General features: G+C 37.7%; 1 protein-coding gene across 4 annotated transcripts in view; it reads right to left on the minus strand.

Annotated features, from left to right (window-relative positions):
• The window catches only part of PEPD (peptidase D), a 215,716-nt gene that overhangs the window by 25,239 nt on the left and 169,357 nt on the right, over positions 1-21,120 (minus strand). For all 4 annotated transcript variants that reach the window (XM_030581535.1, XM_030581536.1, XM_030581534.1 and 1 more), the window contains 2 exons: positions 20,971-21,119; positions 996-1,180 (listed from right to left, as the gene is read on the minus strand). In XM_030581535.1, coding sequence (XP_030437395.1) covers positions 996-1,180; positions 20,971-21,119 — 334 coding nt within the window. The remainder of the gene's footprint in view (positions 1-995; positions 1,181-20,970; position 21,120) is intronic.

Genomic DNA, 21,120 nt, shown 5'->3' on the forward strand with positions numbered 1-21,120 from the left:
CTAGGAGGCAAATGTTTTTTGAAGCATGTGTCAAGGCTGGGAGTGTTGATACTGAGCCTACTCATAAGTAAAAAAAGCATTTTGTTTGAAATGTTGCATATTCTCAAATGTGTATTTTTGCATCAATCCCTCTAAAACTGCTCAGACCACAACAGAGGTGCTGGCTGATGAACAGAGGTATTAGCAATTATTGTTGGAAATGAAGGGAAACAGGGATATTGTGTCTTATGGGATTTCACAAGACGCAGGTTGACTATAGCTTCAGAGTACATTTTTAATTTTGCAGTGGAAAAATCAGAGGCCTTAATAGGTGTCACTGCTGCGTTGCCATTGGGTGTTAGTCACATCTTTATCATAGCCCTCTTCTACAACGGCAGCACCCCAGCTGCCCAACCTCATGCTCTCACTAACAGAAGTTGGTCCAATAGAAGATATTACCTCTCCCACCTTGCCAACTTCTTTTTTCCATTAACAAATGCCTTCCTGCAAACTAAATTTTTAACATAAAATATATACACATGCAAAATGATGTCTATCAAGCGATGTGCCAACTGTTACCCTGATAACCCTGCTTCAAAGTTGTTAATCCTTTCCCTCATCCTTAAAAAGTTGGGTTTTATTTTTTTTGGTGTGGTCTTTTTAGATCATAAACTCTTTGAGGCAGGGAACACATCCTCCTGCATGAGCACACTGCTGATCACGCAGCTGCTGCTGAATAAATAGATGCAACAAATGGACCAACTGAAAATAAAACACACTCTTGCACCTTATTCATAGGAGCATTAGGAACGCTAAGACTCCCCACAGCATGAGTAGGCATTCCACGTGTTGATGAAATTATTTAATTTCAGGAAAACCACATGAAATACCACACCAGCAAAGAAAAACTTCAGTGCACATCAATTCCTAACCAGAGAAGACACTACTGACTGTGAAACTAAAAGAAATGCCTACTTAAGTCAGAAGGGTTAATCTGCAAATCAGCTAGCACTAACCTCTGGGTAGCCTCCAACATCGTGCACATCAATTCCAAGCAGATGTCCAAGTCCGTGTGGCATAAATATTGCACCCAGATGAACCTTCACCATGTCATCTACATTGCCTTTCAGGATGCCAATTTTAGTCAGCTCTTCCAGATGGACTCTGTCTGCCAGACGGTGCATATCAGGCCAGGCGACCCCTTAGAGAGCAGAAAAAAGCAGCTGTGTTAACTATTTCTAGATATTTTTTAATAAAACATTCAGGAAAGCAGAAGAAATATACCCAGCGCCCCTCACATTTTTTTTTTTTAAAGGAAGTAGGTAGAGTATCCATTTTAGCAGGAAAACATTTCAAATAGAAACAAACAGCTAACATGGGTATGCAAAAATGGCTGATGGTCAACAAGAAACCAATGAAATATAACTGGATTTGAATAAGATTTTTTTTGCTAAATTGTATGTGTTTGCTCATGTCTGTGCAAACATTAATATACCCATGAGTTTTCAGAAAGACCATCAATGGGTAAAATATAGCCAGTTATTTGAAATGCAGAGCATAAAATATTAACATAATTATATTTAATTATAATCAGTTCTCTCATGGTGAACATACTGGTTAGGACATTTGAAATGGCTGTCACTTTTCTGTGTATATACCAGATTTATAGCCTGTGTCTTTCTGGCAAAAACACTTTCCAGAAATTAATGACTCCCTTGTTCTTTCCCCCAGCAAATGGACTGTGTAAAAGTCAAGTCCTCCAGTATGTACAATAAAGGACCATTACAACATACGGCTGGTAGCCTAGAGTATAGTAGAGTAGCCTATACTCTACTACTGCTGGTAGTAGAGTATCATGACACATTACATATCTATTATTTTTGTATATTATACAATATCATTTGACTAAAACTGCTGAGGGGATCTTTTCAACTGTTGGTAACACAGTATACTATCTTAATTAGTTCACCAAGGATTTGAGTCATCATCAACAATTACAGTTGGAGAACTAAGGTAACTAGGGGTAAAGTTCAGCAATGAGTATTTTCCTTGTTCAAATTTGGCATGGCTATACAAAAATCAGCAATTTTTATATCCAGCCTCCCCACTTGAACTACCATTTGTTTTACCCCAGGGGAACATCCAGCTTTGAGGTCCTGTTAACATTACTGTCATGTCATAATTACAATAGAAATTTCTGCTAAATATAATAAAGTTGCAAAATGAGAAATACTTCACTCCCATAGCAGGGCTCAAATAAAATTCATACTTGTCGTGTGTCTTTGGAATAAAGGTCAGGAGCAGGATGAGCAGCACTGTATGTCTACCGTCATCAGATTTGTTTAGCATTGAAAACTATCCAAACATGACCCAATGCATCCCAAAGAGTTTCCACGAATAGGAACTGCTCAATTGATCATAGACTCAAGTTAGGTGACATGCAGATTCATTTATTTCAGCTATCGGATTAGTCCTACATTGTTAAGACTTTTACACTCTTTCTTCAAGTGTTGCATACATTTGAACACTGGTTACACTAATATTCAACTCTCTAGGTTTGTCTGGTATTATGCCACAGCTATTTCATAACAGATTCCACATCTATTATATGTTAAATTGCATCAATACAATCTTGGCTGTATAGTAAATTATTTTCAGAGTGGTAGCCGTGTTAGTCTGCATCAGCAAAAAGAACGTGCAAAAGCTTACACCTAAATAAATTTGTTAGTCTCTAAGGCAGGGGTCCCCAGTGTGGTGCCTGTGGGTGTCATGGTGCCCGCCACGGCGTCTAAGTGTGCCTGCATATTGGCCGGCGGACGAGCATCTGCTGAAATTCAGCGGCATTTTAGTGGCAACACCTTTGGATGACGCTGCTTGTCGGCGGCATTTCGGTAGATGCTTGTCTGCCACCACGGTCCTCCGTGCCTACCAGACAAAAAAGGTTGGGGACCACTGCTCTAAGCTGCCACAAGTACTTCTCGTTCTTTTTAGTAAATTACTGTATCATGTCTGTTTTTCTTCTTACTTTATAGACTTAGAAGTATATGCTTCCTGTATTCAATTTCTATTTGGTAAACATCACTGTTCCCACATATCTCTGACTTCCTGACTCCCTCGGTATCAGTCTGAGCTTAGAGGTCTAGTGATGAACCTTTCTGGTGACCTCTGGACATACAGAATTCTTAAGATGTTTGAGTCTCTGGTGTTTCATGTATTTCTTTGTTTGGTCCAAGAGAAGCATACTATGAAAGATTTTCAAAGGAACAAATGAGAGCTAAATCCCATTGACGTTCAGTGGGAACTGGGAGCCTAAGGCCTAAGTGCCTTTGAAAATCTCTCTTCTGCATCTGCTTTTTAGGTTAGGACTAAGCCCTGGTCTATACTATAGAGTTAGATTGACATAAGGCAGCTTATGTCAACCTAACTCTAAGTATCTACACTAAAACATAGCTCCCATCAATGCAACTCACCCACTTCACCAACTTAACTCCCCCTTCCCAAGAGGCGTAGTGCTTAGGTCAATGTAGTCAGGCTGACGTAGTGTCAATGTAGACACAGTGTTGCTTACACCGATTGTTGCTGCCTTTCAGAAGCTGTTCCACAATGGTAATTAAATTGGTGCCAGCGCTCCTGGTGAGGATGTGCACCGACCACACAAGGAACATAGATTTGTGTGAAATGTCAGTTAAATCTCGGTTTCCACACATGAAAATTTGTGAAGTAAAACTAAAATGAGATTTTAAACATGGATTGAATTATACCTGTGTATCAAAGAAAGAATAGGCTTCTCACCCCGCTCAAGCTCTAGATAAATTTCACTCCCTGTAATTCTGTGTCATCGAACTATAACTACGTTACGTATGTAATTTCACTTTATGGAGCACCCATTTATGTTTCTTGACATTTGGCGAGTTTCAGTGTTATTTGCACAATATCATTACCAGAAATAGACTAAGAAACTAGTAGATATGCAAAAAATGGTAGAAAAGCAGCTTTTTAAACAAATAGAAAATAAAACAAACCTCTGTTGTTAACATTAGGAATGAAAAGACGTGTTGTTCACTTAAATTTTCTGGCACAACTGTGACTACAAGTTTGCTGATTGGTTCTTTTAGAGATCTTTAACTTAGACTAAACTCTCAAATTTTAAAATCAAACCTTTGATATTAGAAAAAAATCTGCATGGAGATGAAGTTGAGTAGCAATAACAATCTGCCTAGAGATACAGAATATGAATTTTTCGTGTCAGCAATTCTACTTTCTGTACATTGCTAATACACAATCATGAACATTTCATTTAGGACCATATTCAGTGCAGTTGCAGTGGTGTAACTGAGGTCAGCATATGAAATGGAAAGCTCTGAATAACTTGTTTCAATTAATTTAAAATGAGGCCTCTCCAAGTACTAACAGCATCTAGTATTTGTAGAGTATTAGAGAAAAGTGGCGCTGAGTAGAGCGGACTTCATGTAAACAGGCAAGGTGCAAGCTTCCTTATACAACCTTGCAGAATATAATGCACCTCAATTCCGACTCAACATCCCTTTGCCTTTATTTAGCACATGGAAACAATTATACCAAACTATGGGTGCATTTTTATGATGTGAAGAAGCATCCACATGAGTCAAAACAACAATTTGAAAATTACATAGAAAGTTCTACAGCTAACAACAGGCATTAGGAGACATTTTCCAACCATAAATTAAATCTTCAAAAATATACATGCTTTATAGGCAATAAAGTTTGAGAAAGTGAACCATTAAAATGCTCTAATTAAGAAGTGCTTTACTGATTATTTTAAATGCAAGTCCTAGCTGAGCATTTGAACCAACTGCTGAGAACAATTTTGGACTCTTTCTTTCAGCTGAGAAGGAATTAAATGTTTTTTTTTTCAGAACATTCTGTGCATCTTCTCTGCCCTGGTTTCCCACTACTGAGTGTTCCTCATATCTAGTCATGCACATAGAAATGTATCAGAACCAAAGCTCCAGTTCGGAATGATCCTTGAGTTCAGAAAAGTTAAAGTTGGATGGGAACTCTGAGGCTTGCACCTATTACAATATTCAGAGGCGAGAGTGTAAAAAAAAAAAAAAAGAGAGAGAGAGAGAGAGAACATGAAATCTTCTTTAGTGTTCTGACAAATTTTATTAGTTGAGTCATAGGAGAGAATCACTTCAGTTCCAATCTCTGAATCGCACTCTTGTAGCCGTAAATAGCACTGGCAAAGCACTGGCTATAGGGAAATTAAGTACTGCCTAAGAGACCCTTTTAAATGATTCATGTATCATTTTGCAAGCAGGCCTGTGATATAGGTATTAAAATACATCGAAGATTTTTAAATGAAAAAATAAACAAAGGCCGTGAAGTGCATAGACAGCTATATTTGCTATTCCGCTATTTGTCTTTATGTTTCATTTAATGTGTTTGTCTTAAAAAGGTGTTTGTATTTTGAACAACTCGGCTGCCTTGTTTGCTACGAGTTCAAATGGTTCTAAATCTAAACTGTAAAATATTTCACCTGCAGATTATTTTATCTGGTTAAATGGATATTCTCTGGGGAGACAGGAAAATGTTAAGACCTTTGTTAATCTACTGCACAGTAGAATGCGATCACGCATTACTGGTGTGGTAAGGACAAACACTAGCAGTTTTGAGCCAACTGGAGATATTGAACTAAGTAGAATGAACTTGCTGCTCTTGGAGTAAAAAATACAGGAGTCACCGTCTTGCTAGATATGAACTGATTGTCACGCTGGAGATAAGCTCGGATAATATGGTGCAAACATAGTGTTTTGTTTTATTTTTTTTAAACAGCAAATTAACAGAGCTTTTCGAGTGATAAGCTTTCCATCAAACCTTTCCTAACTGGTAACCTTAAGAAAGCCTCAAAACCATTAATTTTACTATGAGAAGCAAGTATTTCAGAGTAATCTGACAAATATTTAAAAATTTTGAGCAGTCTACTCAAGAAACAAGTTTGCAAACTAACTCAAGCAGGAGAGAGAGAAATTTGTATGCAAATTTTGTGTTAATATATTTTAATGTTTTATAATATAAAAACATATACTGAAAGTTTAATTTAAATCCTAAAATTGTGTTGAGTGAAATTGACAAGGGTTGCAGTTATAACTAAACAATCAAAATAGGATTATGTTTTTTTATAATACAATGGCACATACAAATCTGGCTTTAGCTGACCAGCAAGTGTCCCCCAGCAAGATTCTAAATTAATTAGAAAGTGCATCTGGGACTCCTGGCTTTTATCAGAGCCCCCAGTTTTGATACTCTGCCCTCTTGACACATGTTGGCAATGGGAACATGAAAGGGGAAAAGAAAAAGAAATATGGTAGTCAAGGTTCGCTATGGACAGTTGAGAGCAGAATCTTGTCAGTAACCTCTTTTCATATTACAGCAAAATCACTTAATTTGGATGAGACCAAGGGGAGTATAAAAGCAAAGATGCGTACATCAATCTTGCTCCAGCTGACAAAGCATTATTTATATGCATTATTGCAAATGTAATCATAACAGTTGATTGTGCTTTAATACCATTTTGTATTAGTCCTGCATCCCCAAACACCCTCTGAAATGTTTCACTGTTTGTATTATTCAGGATCTTTATTTATCAGTTACTGAGAAGTTTATCATGGTTACCAAAATATTATGGGTTTTTTTTAATGTAGAAAGGTTAGTTCAATTATTAGCTTTAAACCAATTTATAAGCTGGTTATACCGCACTGACAGATCAGGTTTAGAAAGCTAGATTGAAGCGTCCTTGGACTTTGGAAGTTAGTACCAAGAGAATTCTGCACTCAGGAAAATCTGCTGATGATGTGTCTGCTCTATTCTTAATTCACTGCCAAATGAGATACTGTGTAATACAGGTCAGTGAACCAATGACTGAGCTTCTCACTGAAATCAGTTACCAAGGCTCATTAAGTTTTGATTGGTTAGTTGCCATTCAGCATGTTTTTGGGCAAAAGGTCAGGATAAAAAGCACCTTTTACAGTGATACATGCAATGTAAATATTAAAGAGTTTTAAATATACATTCTGAAATATATAACAATGACCAGGCTGTTGGGCAATTCAGATAATGAAATGTGACAGTCCAGGGATTAAGTAGCAAAAAATATAACATCAACGGTTCGTAATCTATAGAGAAAGCTACTGTGCTAAAAGTACTATTATTTTACAGTTTTGTTATATATGTGGTATAATGTGCTTAAAAATGGCACAATCAATTCATTTAGCATAATTATATTTAAAAAAAGACAGAACCATATCTGTAGATATAGATATATAGAGATATAGACATAGTTACATAATTTCTAGCAATAATCTGAAATTATCAGATACTCAACTAAAGGTATCTAGGCATAGTATTACAGGAAAAAAAAAGACACCTGTGTTTTATTTTTTTAGAATATTTTCCCACCAACCCCTAAATTGCCAAACTACTTGGTAATATTTTCTAAAATATACCTTTTAAAGACTTAAAACATCACACGAAAACACTGCTCTCACTCACTCTCTCTGGAAGTTCATTTGGAGCCAAGAAAATTTTGGTGATATAGAAAGGAGAAGAATGAGATCAATGAAGTTGAGAATTAGAAACAATATTTTAATTTAATTAGATGTACTGTAACTTTGTAACTGACATTTTTAAAAGGCGGGATAATCCCATTATTTATCTTAAACAAGCAATTTACAAGAATATCACAGTAAGAAAAGGTTTTATAGTTGTTCATAAACTACTGCTATCCCTGTTATCTTGTCAACCAAGTAATCTGAGGTTATTTACTTAAGTTTTATTAGAATATAAAACAACAGTATACAAAAATAACTTGGAATTACTGCTTGGTACTTAGTCACTTCTGTTTGGAGACTGTTGTCAAAAGGTCTCACAAAGTAATTTTTTTGCTGCTAGTTAGGGTATTTTGCGGTTATAATTGTGACAATGATTAAACCACAAGTGATTTAGCAGGGATTTGCCAGTACAGATGTCACAATACTTATAAAAAAAATACTGTGCAAGGTTATACTAAATTTCTCCCAAAACTGTGTTAAGGTTAGGTTATATTTAATTTCTGAGTGTCTACAAACAAGGGCAAAAGGTCTGACATCCCCTGGTAGTGCCACTAAAATGCAGACGAACTGTGCAATCCCTGTCTCAGTCAGTGAGCCAGTGGAACATGTTAAGATTGGCTAGACACGTAACAAACATAGCAGACATAAAACAAAACTCCCTAAAAATGCTAAGCAAATTCTTATTAAACATTATTTGAATGTAAGATGATGCTTTCTTTTCTTTTCATTTTGTTGAAAAAAATTGCTACATTTCAGATTTTCAAAGCTTCCTTTTTGCCCAACAGATCAGACAGCAAATAATTTGTTATCAGTTTTCTAGATTTGGTTCCCAAACAACCTAGCTTCGCAAATGTCCCCTGAACATCAACAAAAAAAGATTATAAAATTACACTTTATTATAAATAGTATTGTCTTGCTGTTGAAGTGGCTGAATAAACTAGTTTGCTGAGCATGTTTCTTAGCCTTCACTGGGTAGCTGTGACAAAAAATGGCACGTAACCGCTAACAAGAATCTCTATCTTCTACAAACAAACCAAAACAGGAAGATGTAAGGGAACTAAAATTTACAACTACATTTGATGACCAGAAATAGGCCCAAAGTCAAATCCACAAACCTTTGAATTTTGGGGAAATTTTGTCAAGAACCCAGAAAATGTGGGGAAACTGTAACCTGATCTCAATTGTGCATAGTGGGTGCATGATTACTTATAAGTTACCTAAATGCACTACATATCCAAGTGCCTATCTTTTAGTCACACAATTTTCAAACTTGGGCCCTATTTTGCACTGGTAATCAACAGTTTGTTGCTATATGTCGATAATGGTCAGTTATTTCTTCCATTATAAGCCCAATATTTTGATGATTTTTAATGTGTGTCATGTCACCAAGATAATTTTAAACTAGGATATCGTTTTTCTTAAAACACAGTAGCCTAAGTCCACTGAATGGATACAGCACACCTCTGGGTTCCTTTTATATAACATTTTATCTAGGAGCCTGTAAAGGTGCAATTTTTGAAACAAGCTGCAGTGAATCCCAGCAGAATTTGTCATGCTTAGTCAGTTTCACCACAAGATCTTCAAAGATGCACATATTCGGGTTAAGAGTAGCAGCACTTTTGGGTTTAGTTTTAGTGGGGAAACTCAAACTTTGAAAAAAGAACAGGAGTACTTGTGGCACCTTAGAGACTAACAAATTTATTTGAGCATAAGCTTTTGTGGGCTATGGCCCACTTCATCGGATACATAGAATGGAACATACAGTAAGAAGATATTTATACATACAGAGAACATGAAAAGATGGAAGTGCCCATAACAACTGTAAGAGGCTAATTAATTAAGAGAAGCTATTATCAGCAGGGGAGAAAAACTTTAGAAGTGATCATCAAGATGGCCCATTTCGGACAGTTGACCCGAATGTGTGAGGATACTTTAACATGGGGAAATAGATTCGATTAGTGTTATGACCGATCCATTCTCAGTCTCTGTTCAAACCTAAGTTAATGGTATCTAGTTTGCATATTAATTCAAGTTCAGCAGCTTCTCGTTGGAGTCTGTTTTTGAAGCTTTTCTGTTGCAAGATTGCCACCTTAACGTCTGTCACTGAGTGATTAAAGAGGCTGAAGTGTTCTCCTACTGGTTTTTGAATGTTATGTTTCCTGATGTCAGATTTGTGTCCATCTATTCTTTTGCATAGAGACTGTCCGGTCTGGCCAACGTACATGGCAGAGGGGCACTGCTGGCACATTGCTCAGACAGAGACAAACACCTACAGAATCTCTATCAGCATTCTTAAAACTACAATAGCCACCTGCTGAAGTGAAAAAACAGATTGACAGAGCCAGAAGAGTACCCAGAAGTCACCTAATACAGGACAGGCCCAACAAAGAAAATAACAGAACCCCAATAGCTGTCACTTCAGCCCCCAACTAAAAACCCTCCAGTGCATCATCAAAGATCTACAACCTATCCTGAAAGATGATCCCTCACTCTCACAGATCTTGGGAGACAGACCTGTCCTCGCTTACAGACAGCCCCTCAACCTGAAGCAAATACTCACCAGCAACCACACACCATACAACAAAAACACTAACCCAGGAACCTATCCTTGCAACAAACCTGCTGCCAACTCTGTCCACATATCTATTCAAGTGACACCATCATAGGACTTAATCACATCAGCCATACCATCAGGGGCTTGTTCACCTGCACATCTACCAGTGTGATATATGCCATCATGTGCCAGCAATGCCCCCTTGCCATGCACATTGGCCAAACCAGACAATGTCTACAACAGAAAAGCTTCAAAAATAGACTGCGATGAGAAGCTGCTGAACTTGAATTAATATGCAAACTAGATACCATTAACTTAAGTTTGAACAGACACTGGGAATGGTTCAGTCATTACACTAATTGAATCTATTTCCCTATTTTAAACTATCCTCACACCTTCGTGTCAACTGTCTGAAATGGGCCATCTTGATGATCACTTCTAAAGTTTTTCTCCCTTGCTGATGATAGCTTCTCTTAATTAATTAGCCTCTTACAGTTGGTATAGGCACTTCCACCTTTTCATGTTCTCTGTATGTATAAATATCTTCTTACTGTATGTTCCATTCTATGTATCCAATGAAGTGGGCCATAGCCCACAAAAGCTTATGCTCAAATAAATTTGTTAGTCTCTAAGTGCCACAAGTACTCCTGTTCTTTTTGCTGAAACAGACTAACATGGCTGCTACTCTGAAACCTGTCAAACTTTGAAGTGTAGAAAAAACTTAGCTCAGATAATACTCAGGGCAATTTTTATTCTGTCCAGACAAAATCTTCTGTTTCTAGTAGGTTGGTTCTCTAACAGCTACCTTGATATAGTATCAAGCCTGAAGGACTCATGCACCTCCCACATCAATGAAAATTACAATGTACAACACAACAATCCCTTGAATATTGGATTGGAAGTAAAGTACTGCAGATCAGACACCATGTGAAGAAAAATTTAATTCCCCTACAATGACAGTATCCAAAACTTGTACTTGCAATATCACTGCTATAGCCAGTAAGGTGTAATGGGGAAGTTATTTTTCAGATTTAAAAATAGAAACATAAAACATAAAATCAATATTAAAGAGAAATGCTAAGAACAAAAGTGACAAAGTAAATTCAACCCCTAGTCCTTTCACACATGCTTCATTTAAAGTTGCGAATAGTGCCATTGAAGTTTATGGGAATACTCACATGCTTAAAGTTAAGCACATAAATAAATTTTTGCAGAATTTGGGTCTACTGTAGGTCTTGCACATACTGCAGTTCCAACTGGTCTCAGATCTCTACAATACCTAAGCCACATGGGGAAAATTCAGGGACACAATGGCAGCCTTCTCTCAGAAGTGCCTTATTTCATAGGTTTGGGAATACTCTGTTATTTTTGCCTCTCTAATGTTGCAGTGGTCACTCTGCATGGGTCAACTTCTGTGTGTTAGTCTACAACTGAAAAGAACAGTTCCCAGTGGGGTTTGTAGTCAGAGACTCTCAGTCTGAAAGCTTGCATCTAGGGAAAAAAGGATAATCTTACATTACAACAGATTGTTTCTTGCTTTGAGGGACTGAAAGACTTGCTGAATTTGACAGAGAGTAATCCCCTTTTCTTTCATCTCCTCCTGTTAGCTAATGCTAACTCTGGCCAGTTAATCTGTATGGTTAACAGTGACTCTCACCCCAATACAGTAGGATGCACATGCATTCGTTCATAGACTTTTCTAACAATTTTAAAAAAGTTGTAAGTTTTCAATTTATCAATTAATGTTGCTTGTTGTTCAATATTAGAACTTTGTCTGCCTCTCACTTTCCAAACCCCTTCGGGGATGGACATGCCTTCTTTAGCAAACAATTTATGTTGATGAATTCTGATTTAAGTTAAAATGGGAAGCCACAATGCCTTTTCTGGGTCACTCACACAAAACTAACTCTTAAACAGAGTGCAACTTGTTTATGAACAAAGAAATAATTTTATCCTATGAACAGGAAAAGACTATAGGCATAATTCAGTAGAAAATGGACAATTAATTTCAGCAACATTATATATGAACAAGTATTAGATTCTTTCCAACTGTTTTTAACGTAAGAGCACATTCTTAATTGAAAGGGGAAAAAAGTGTACTGCCATGTCATCTGTTGGGATTCATTAAATATCAAGGACTAGTCATAGCACTCTGAAAGCACTTATCCTTCAGGGGAATCAATAGGAAATCCTCAACTTAAGTTATTAATGTTCTATGCCTAAGAAATATTTCCATGCTTTAGATATCACAGAAAATTAAAAATGACTTGCAGTAGTTTGCATTAAAATAAGAAAACCTGGACAGAAATAATTCCATAATACAAGTAAGGAACATAGAAATGAATAAACAAAAATGAAATAATCTCATGTCTTCCCCAGTCCCTCTCTGTAATGCTGCTGTCAAAAAGTCCAATTGAGAGCATGACAAAACTGTGTTAATTCTTTAAAAAAAAATTAAAAGAAATGATTGTCCTTAGAAAGCACAACTGACAGCCAATATGTGCTTATAACTCTATACAAATTTGGACTACACAGAATAAAAAAATAAATTTTAAATGGAAAAACCATATACTGAATCTCTGATGGACAGAAACATATTTTAGTAAATTTATCTTGTAGTCAACAGTATTTATGAATGAGATAATTCTTTTTTAATAGGATAATTATAATGATATTCCTCATGTGTTTAAGTTTTTTTCCTTTTTAGTAGAACACATAGGATGAACAACATTATAAAACAGCATAAGAAACTGTAATATACAGAAATAAACCTGAGCTCTTGTGAGAGATGGAACTATCATTCTTCAGAATAAGTGTTTAATAAGTCATCTGTGACCTTGCAATTTCTGAATTTGCATACATCCCTGACCATGTGTGCGCTCAATTTAATAACATGGAGAACAAGTCATCAATAGTACAATATCCTATGTCAAATTCTGTAGCTATTAGTGCCTTTAACAGGTTCTTAAAATTATTTGTATTATTTCATGCCAAGATCTTATACTAACTAAACTCAACAATCTTCTCCATTCTGTTCCTTTTGGAACATACTTAAGTAGCAAAAACAGAGCAGAAAAAAATTGAACCGTAGAATTTTTCAAGTTGATTTTTGTATAAAAAGCATTCTCTACATTTTATTTGTATACAACAGGTGTTACTCAGCACAGTAGCTCTTGTTCTCTGAACGTACGTCCTCCACCGAGTTGTGTGCCTGACCACTCAGCGACAAACCCTTTTCAAGGATGCACATCAATCAAACCTTACATTCTATTGTCTAAAGGAATCAAGACCACACCCTGTATAGCCATTACTCAGTTCTTCCCAGCCTTCAAAAGCATTAGGTCTTGAATTCTGAATCATTCACAATCAGTGTGGCTCTGTTAGAGGCAATATGTTCAGAGTACAGGTGTTGTTTTGGTAATTTGTTCTCATAAATGACATTGCCTAGAAGAAGCCAAATGCAGCAGACTAGCTAGCTGTAACCTCCCTGTCAAGAAGAGGGCTGAGTTCTTCAGTCACTGTTCAATAGGCAGAACTGCTCTCCCGAAACCAGAATCAGTTCTTGATGTGACACTGGTGATTTGAGAAGGTGCAAACTGAGCTCTACACTTTTCAGATAAGGGCACATTACAGATACATGCGACTGAAGTTGCTGCCCTTTGCCTTAGCCCTGAAATATCTGCCATCTCATAAGACAATGTACAACCCTATCTATTTAGATAAGATGTGAGCTGAAGTGGCCCAACCTTTACATTTTTCTTCAAAGATCATAAACATTGTATTAGACCATCAAAAAGGTTTATTTCTAGGCGGGGACTGACTACTCTCTTGATATCCAGGACATGCAGCTCACCTTTCTAGCACAGCTTAGGGCTGTGGGGAAAATAGAGGCACTGATATGCATCAATTTAGGTGAAAATTTTGGATGAAGCCTAAATACTACCTTCTCCCTATACAAGGTGTTAAAGGGTGACCTGACCTCATAACAGCCAGTAACTCAGAGATCCTAATAATCAAGGTTATGGCCGTCAAGACAAAAAACTTTCCACAAGAGGTGGCATGTGAGCGAGTTCACATAGGATCAAAGGACCTTTCACATGTTTAGTTAGCACCTAATTGAAATTTCAAGGAGCATTTTCCCCTGTAACATAAAAGAAAGTGTCTGAAATTAGACTATAAACTCTTAAGCGAAGGTACTGTGCTTTCCTATGTGTTGTACAGCACCTAGCACATTAAGACCCCAATCCTAACTCAAGCCTTTGGGTATTTCTCCAGCACAAATAAGAAATGACAGTGATACAACTTGCAGGTCCCTGCTAACTCTGGAGCAAAACCTCAGACACTGGCTCTGAGTTCTAACATGCAAGTCCACATCTGGATGACCGCAGTCAGTAAAGATGCCACTGAGGGTTTGAACGTCCACTCAATAATCTACCCCCTCAACTCAGGTCATCATTCATAGTGGTTTTTGTACCTGCCAGAGGGGGTTTCTTTGTTTTGGACTCACTGTTCCCATGGATTAATTGCCTTTTGATATGACAAATGACCATGTGCTCACTCTGTTGAGGTATTACAGGACAACCATATTGTCCATGACTGAGAACCAGCCCAAGGGGTCCTTAGCACTAGAAAATTTACGTGGAGCCTCAACTCTGAAAGGCTATCAACAGTCAAGTTTACTAATTAAGCTCCTCACACTATACCAGAGACATCTGTGTCTATCATTATCTGAGGCACTTGGTGTGAGAACTTTTCCTTGACTACTTTTCCCAACATTGTTCATCATAGGAAAGTCTGACCTTCTCAGAAGGGGATTCTGCTAACTCCATCTGGAGAGGTAGAAGGGACATGGGGTTAACTCTTTTGGAAAGGAGAATGGAGGGCTCAAGGTATATGCCCACACCCCTAAATGCCAATGCCAACTTTGAAAAGTTCTGTGGCCACAAGACTCCTATATGTAGCTCTGTAAATGCAATGTCATTAAGGAGAATAGCTTTCACATTGCATATAAGCTGGCTTGGTGAACAACTTTTGTGCATATCTGGAACAATTTCGCATATTTTACTGAAACAAACAACATCAATCAACAAATATGCCCAGCTGCCCAACTAATGTCTGATTGCAATTTCAGTTCAGTGGGGACTTGAGATACAATCTTGTTAAATCATATAATAGTACAGATAGGGAATTGAATGGTAGCCAAGTTGGCCTTAGCTGTTGCTTGTGAACAGATGACTAGAGAAAGAGGAATTTAGAACAATGGACCTTACTGAAAGAGGTGTTTAATTCTCTTAATATCATATGGTGTATCATATGGTGGGAAAATGAAATCAAGAACTAGAGAGCTACTGAACAACACAGAGTAGTCATTTTTGAAAATGTCCATACATTTAAAAATAATGCTTGGAATGTGATTGTATCTCACTTTACAGAATAGATGTAGGGCCTACAAATTAAGGATCGTAGAGTATTTAACTTAAACAGGGATAACAATGGAAGGTGCACTGTATATCCCTTATTATCTAGAACATTAATTCCAAGTAGTTTCAAAGACCTAAGTTTTACTATAAGAAATAAAAAGTTTCCATCTATCAACCTGAAGTCTAAAACAATAATACATTTAAAAGATGTAATGTCACCAGCATTATGGCCTCAAGAATTGGGATTTGGCTTGTAGATGTGTATTTATTAACATCTTCTAAATACTCATTACTATGACCAAGTAAATACCTTTATAAGTCACCTGAAACAACAGTGGTGGCATAACAACACTATCATTTGTCATAATCTTATAAAATATACCATTCCAGCGGTTCTGAAACTGTGGGTTAGGACCCAAAGTGGGTCACAACACCGTTTTAATGAGGTTGCCAGAGCTGGTGTTAGATTGCTGGGGCTGAGGACTGAAGCCCAAGCCCCACCACCCGGGGGCCAAAGCCTGATGGCTTCAGCCTGAAGTGGTGGCACTCCGGTTACAGGCGCCCCACCTGAGGCTGAAGCCCTTGGGCCTTGGCCCCCATGCCCGGAGCAGCAGGGCTGAGGCAGGCTCAGGCTCTAGTCCTCCCTCCTGGGGTCGTGTAGTAATTTTTGTTGTCAGAAGGGGGCAGCGTGCAATGAAGTTTGAGAACCCCTGGATTATTCTATAGAAATTTCCCAAATACCACAGTTTTCAGCAGTCTTGCTACTGTGTGGTGGGTCACTACTGGAACATTACTAGCTTTTAGGTAACAGTATTCACAGGAGGATGGTAAAGGGCTTTTCAAAGTTGGATAAGTATGAACTTGTCTCTGACACAGCAAAACTGAAGCACAGAGAGGTGAAGTGGCTTGCAAAAGGTCACATAGCAAATCAGTGCTAGAGTGAGGAACACAACTGCAATCCCTTGGCACTAAGCAAAAGACCATGCTGTCTACACAGTTTTGTTGTCTTCATTACTAATGGGTAACATTTTTATTTGTATATCACAGGTCATCTTTTCCTTTTGTTCACATCCCTTCATTAAACTGGGATTTCAAAGTGGTGTCAGAAGAGCAGTTCTGTTGTGAGATCATAATTATTTACAAGAATTCTTTGAATATTTGAGGTTAATGGGAGAGGGCAAACAGAATGCAGACTTCACTATTTAGTAACTCCCTCCAATTTTTGATGAAGAGTTTTACTGGTTGCTGAAACATCGTGAGTCTAACCCCTACCCTAAAAAAACCCCAATGCACCGTGAAACTAGTTTACAAATCCAAGAAAGTGGCTCCAAAAGCTAAGGATATTTGTATGGAATCAACACTAAGGCCCTGATTCATCAAGGTATATAAGCATGTGCTGACATTTAACCACATGAATCACTGAACTCAGTGGTCCCACGCTTGTGTAAGCACTTTGCTAAACCAGGGCCTAACCAAACAATAAATCATAGAATCAGAACTGAAAGGGACCTCAAGAGGTCATCTAGTCCAGCCTCTTGCACTTGCGGCAGGACTAATTATCTAGACTATTCCTGACAGGTGTTTGTCTAACCTGCTCTTAAAAATCTCCCATGCTGGAGATTCCACAACCTCTGTAGGCAATTTATTCCAGTGCTTAACCACCCTGACAGTTAAGAAGTTTTTCCTATTGCCCAGCCTAAATCTCCCTTGCTGCAATTTAAGCCCATTGCTTCTTGTCCTATTCTCAAAGGTTTGGAAAAACATTTTTTCTTCCTCCTCTCTGTAACGTTTTACATACTTGAAAACTGTTATGTACCCTCTCAGTCTTTTCTTTTCCAGACTAAACAAACCCAATTTTTTCAATCTTCCCTCCTAGGTCATGTCTTCTAGACCTTTAATCATTTTTGTTGCTCTTCTCTGGACTCTCTCCAATTTTTCCACCTCCTGAAATGTGGTGCCCAGAACTGGACACAATACTCCAGTTGAGGCCTAATCAGAGCGGAAGAATTACTTCTCGTGTCTTGCTTACAACAATCCTGCTAATACATTCCAGAATGACGTTCACTTTTTTTGCAACAGCGTTATACTGTTTACTCACATATAGCTTGTGGTCTACTATGAAACCCATATCCCTTTCTGCAGTACTCCCTCCTAGGCAGCCATTTCTCATCTTGTCCGTGTGCAACTGATTGTTCCTTCCTAAGTGGAGTACTCTGCATTTGTCCTTAGTGAATTTAATCCCATTTACTTCAGACCATTTCTCCAGTTTGTCCAGATCATTTTGAATTCTAATCCTATCCTCCAAAGCACTTGCAACCCCTCCAAGCTTGGTATCGTCCGCAATAGTAATTATAAATATCCATTTAAACATGCCTATATCTTCATTAGTTTGGAGGCAGAAACAACCTATTTGGAAGTACTCGTATTTTAGGTGAACGTGTATGAGAAGATATTTTATTAGGATACTAGTTCTTTGTGTCCATTGGGGCTCTTACTACTGTCCATTATTATGTTTTCCTGAAACTTCTCACTTCAAAACCTTGCTTTCAGTTGCTTATAACTGCACCAAAGCTTAATTATTTGGGTTAAAATTTTCCATCGGAGGTGACTGCCTCCAGCTGTTTATTTTATTTTATTCTATTATTTATTTTGAAATTTCAGTCAAAGTGTCTCAGTCATTTCTGAGAATGAGGCTAGAGAAAGATATATTTTGTTCTGGAGAACTTTTCTTTGAGAAGTTCTAGTGCCTCCATGCATTGGAGCAAGGACTTGAAATGTGGCAGGAGCTAATCTTTGTGTTAGGAATGGGCCTTTTGCTGTTCAGAAAATCTGCCCAAATTTGGCCAATTTAAAAGCCTTTGAGAAAAATTGCAGCTTGCGCGTGCTCAGTCCAGACTTGAAAGAGCATGCAGCTAAATTCCCTGAAGATTCCATCTGTAATGAGCAGGACTCGTGTTAGACTTGCTGGGGCTCAGGGCAGAAATTAAGGAGTGGGCCCCACTGGCCAGGGCCAAAGCTGAAGCATGAGCCGCCACCTAGAGCTGAAGCCTGAGCCACCTGGTGTCTCTGCTCCCCCCAACCCCCAAACATTCCTCTGCGCTCCCCTAGGAGAGTGTGCCCCCCTGCCAGCTTGCAAACCTCTGCTTTAGTGTGATTTAGTTCCACTTTTAGAGATTACTATAATATTTGCATTACCCACAGCGACTCTGTATATGTGTTGTAACTTAGGTTCGTTAGGTCCCAGGCAATTGTCCTGCTTGCTGCCTCCTAACGCCAGCCCTGGCAATGAGCATGCCCAAGCCCTCTCCAACTTCTTCTGCAGTTGCTGCTCTGGTTTGTGGAGGGATAAGCCAGGTCTGTGTCCAGAGATTGGAACTGTAAGCAGGAAGAGACTTTCTCCTGTGCTCTTGGTATGGAGGAAGCTCCCTGATTCAAACGCAAAGGTGACAAGAGTACTCTGAAAAATCATGACTTAGGCATCTCAAACCCAAAATTAATGGATACTTTTGACCTTAATCTCTCTGCCTCAGTTCCCCATCTGTAAAGCGGGGATAATACTATGCCTTCACCTCACAGGGGTGTTGTGAAAATAAACTAGTTAATATTTCTGAGTACTTAGATATTATAGTGATGAGAACCACTGAAATTAATGAGGAAGCTAATAATTCTCTCTCAGAGCAGGTGCAGAAATAAGGCATGGGGCTGTACACTTAATAATGAGGATAAAAATATATAATAGCTGCTCATTAAGTGCGCACCATCTATAATGTGCACTTAATAAGGCAGGGGGTCTGTGGCAAAAATTGTATGTGATCATGTACGTACGTGTGTGTGTGCGTGTGTGTGTGTGCATATTAAGATTTGTATTCGAGATAAAGATATTTGAAGCAAATACCTGATGAATCATGAAATAATTAAATTATGTAAATTTCAAAACTTTATATATATTTCTGTCCCCATAATTCCCTTCTGATTTTTTCCATAGATTTAGCTGAGATGGTTATGAAACATTAAGAATATAACATAAGCAGAAATGCAGTTTCTTTCCATTGCTGTTTTTAGAATATTTTATCATTAACCTATCAAGAAAATTGATACAAATGTCTGCTCTTTTTGAATTTTTTCCCACAACTACTATTCTTCAAACTTTCATTTTTAATCAACAACGCAGTTACATTTTTTTTCTTGGTAATATAGCTATTGTCAAGTGGTTCCAAGGTTGCTACTTGTGCAATAGAATTGAATATGCCTTTTTTCCTACAGATCAGTTTTTTGGCATAATCGCTGTTGCACTTGAGTTACAATTCCATCATGATGGTTTCTCAATTTGCAGAACACAGTATTTGCAACCCACGTGGATTTTTTCTGTTTTGTTTTTGGATTGGAAACTAGGATATACAAGCTTCTGAATTATATGTATTTTGACCCACACAGAGAACAGAGTCAAATGAATGCTTTGCTACAATAGAATCTGAAGCTTTGGGAACCTTCTGAAGTTATTCTTTAATAGCAGATTAGATTTAATAGAAACAAACAGAAGCAAAATCAATTTTCAGAGATGATATCACTAACCTCATTTGAGGGCCAAAGTTTCAAAAGTAAATTCCTAAATTGCACCAGTAAAAATCCTGTACACACTATTTTGCAGTGCTAGCTTTCTTTAGCAGCACATATTCTCCATAAAGATGACGTGATGTAACCAAAGAGAGCATTTATTTTATATCTTTATATAGTAATAACTTATTTTTATTATCATAGTATCTAGAAGCCCTAGTGCTCTCTCTCTTTCTCTCTCTAATATTCTGAAAATAGTTCTTTACTGGCATCTCTAACTTCTGTGAAGGCTAGTCAAAGTCCCAGTTCTACAACTGGAGAGAAATATTATTTTCTACAGAAAAAGTAGCTGCTGATTTTTGTTGTGTATGTAAATTCTTTTTCTGGAGCCTGCCACATTAGGGATTTGTAATCGTATGATTTTCTTTGTGTAGTAACACTTGGAAATGGAGGTAGAAAAAAAAAGCAGAAGTGAAATGAACAAGGACTTTCAGGAGCCAAAAAAGGCTGGCAATACTCACTAAAATCTCCACAAAATGTGGCCAATTTAAATTGATATAACAACCACCACTGCCACCTTTAAGGTATTCAGAGAAACGTGAATATTAATTAATACAGAAATTTCTCAACGTATGTTATTTCCTGACAATACTGGGCTGGATGAGCAATATATATGATCATTTCTATGCACCACTAATAGCTATTTAAACTTAGCAATAGGACTCTCACCATACAATTTTATTTTTATTAAACTATGATCTGGTGATCAGTTTCTTGCTTTTTCCAACCCTTTGAGACCCAGCATAATTGTTTTGACAGCTTGAATGTTCCCACTAAGCTTGTCAATTTCTGTTGACATATAGCAATCTTTTACCTGGTTTGATTGCCTTCATTACAGCTCGAGATGACTTAAGCACTGCTTCATAGATGGCCCTCTGGTCAGGAGTGAACTTTCCATTTGCTGGAAAAGTGCAGGTAATGTCAGAAGCATAGCAGTAATATTCTCCTCCCATGTCAAACAAGC

Source organism: Gopherus evgoodei, chromosome 12, assembly GCF_007399415.2.
Source record: "Gopherus evgoodei ecotype Sinaloan lineage chromosome 12, rGopEvg1_v1.p, whole genome shotgun sequence".
In the NCBI taxonomy this organism is placed as follows: domain Eukaryota; kingdom Metazoa; phylum Chordata; order Testudines; family Testudinidae; genus Gopherus; species Gopherus evgoodei.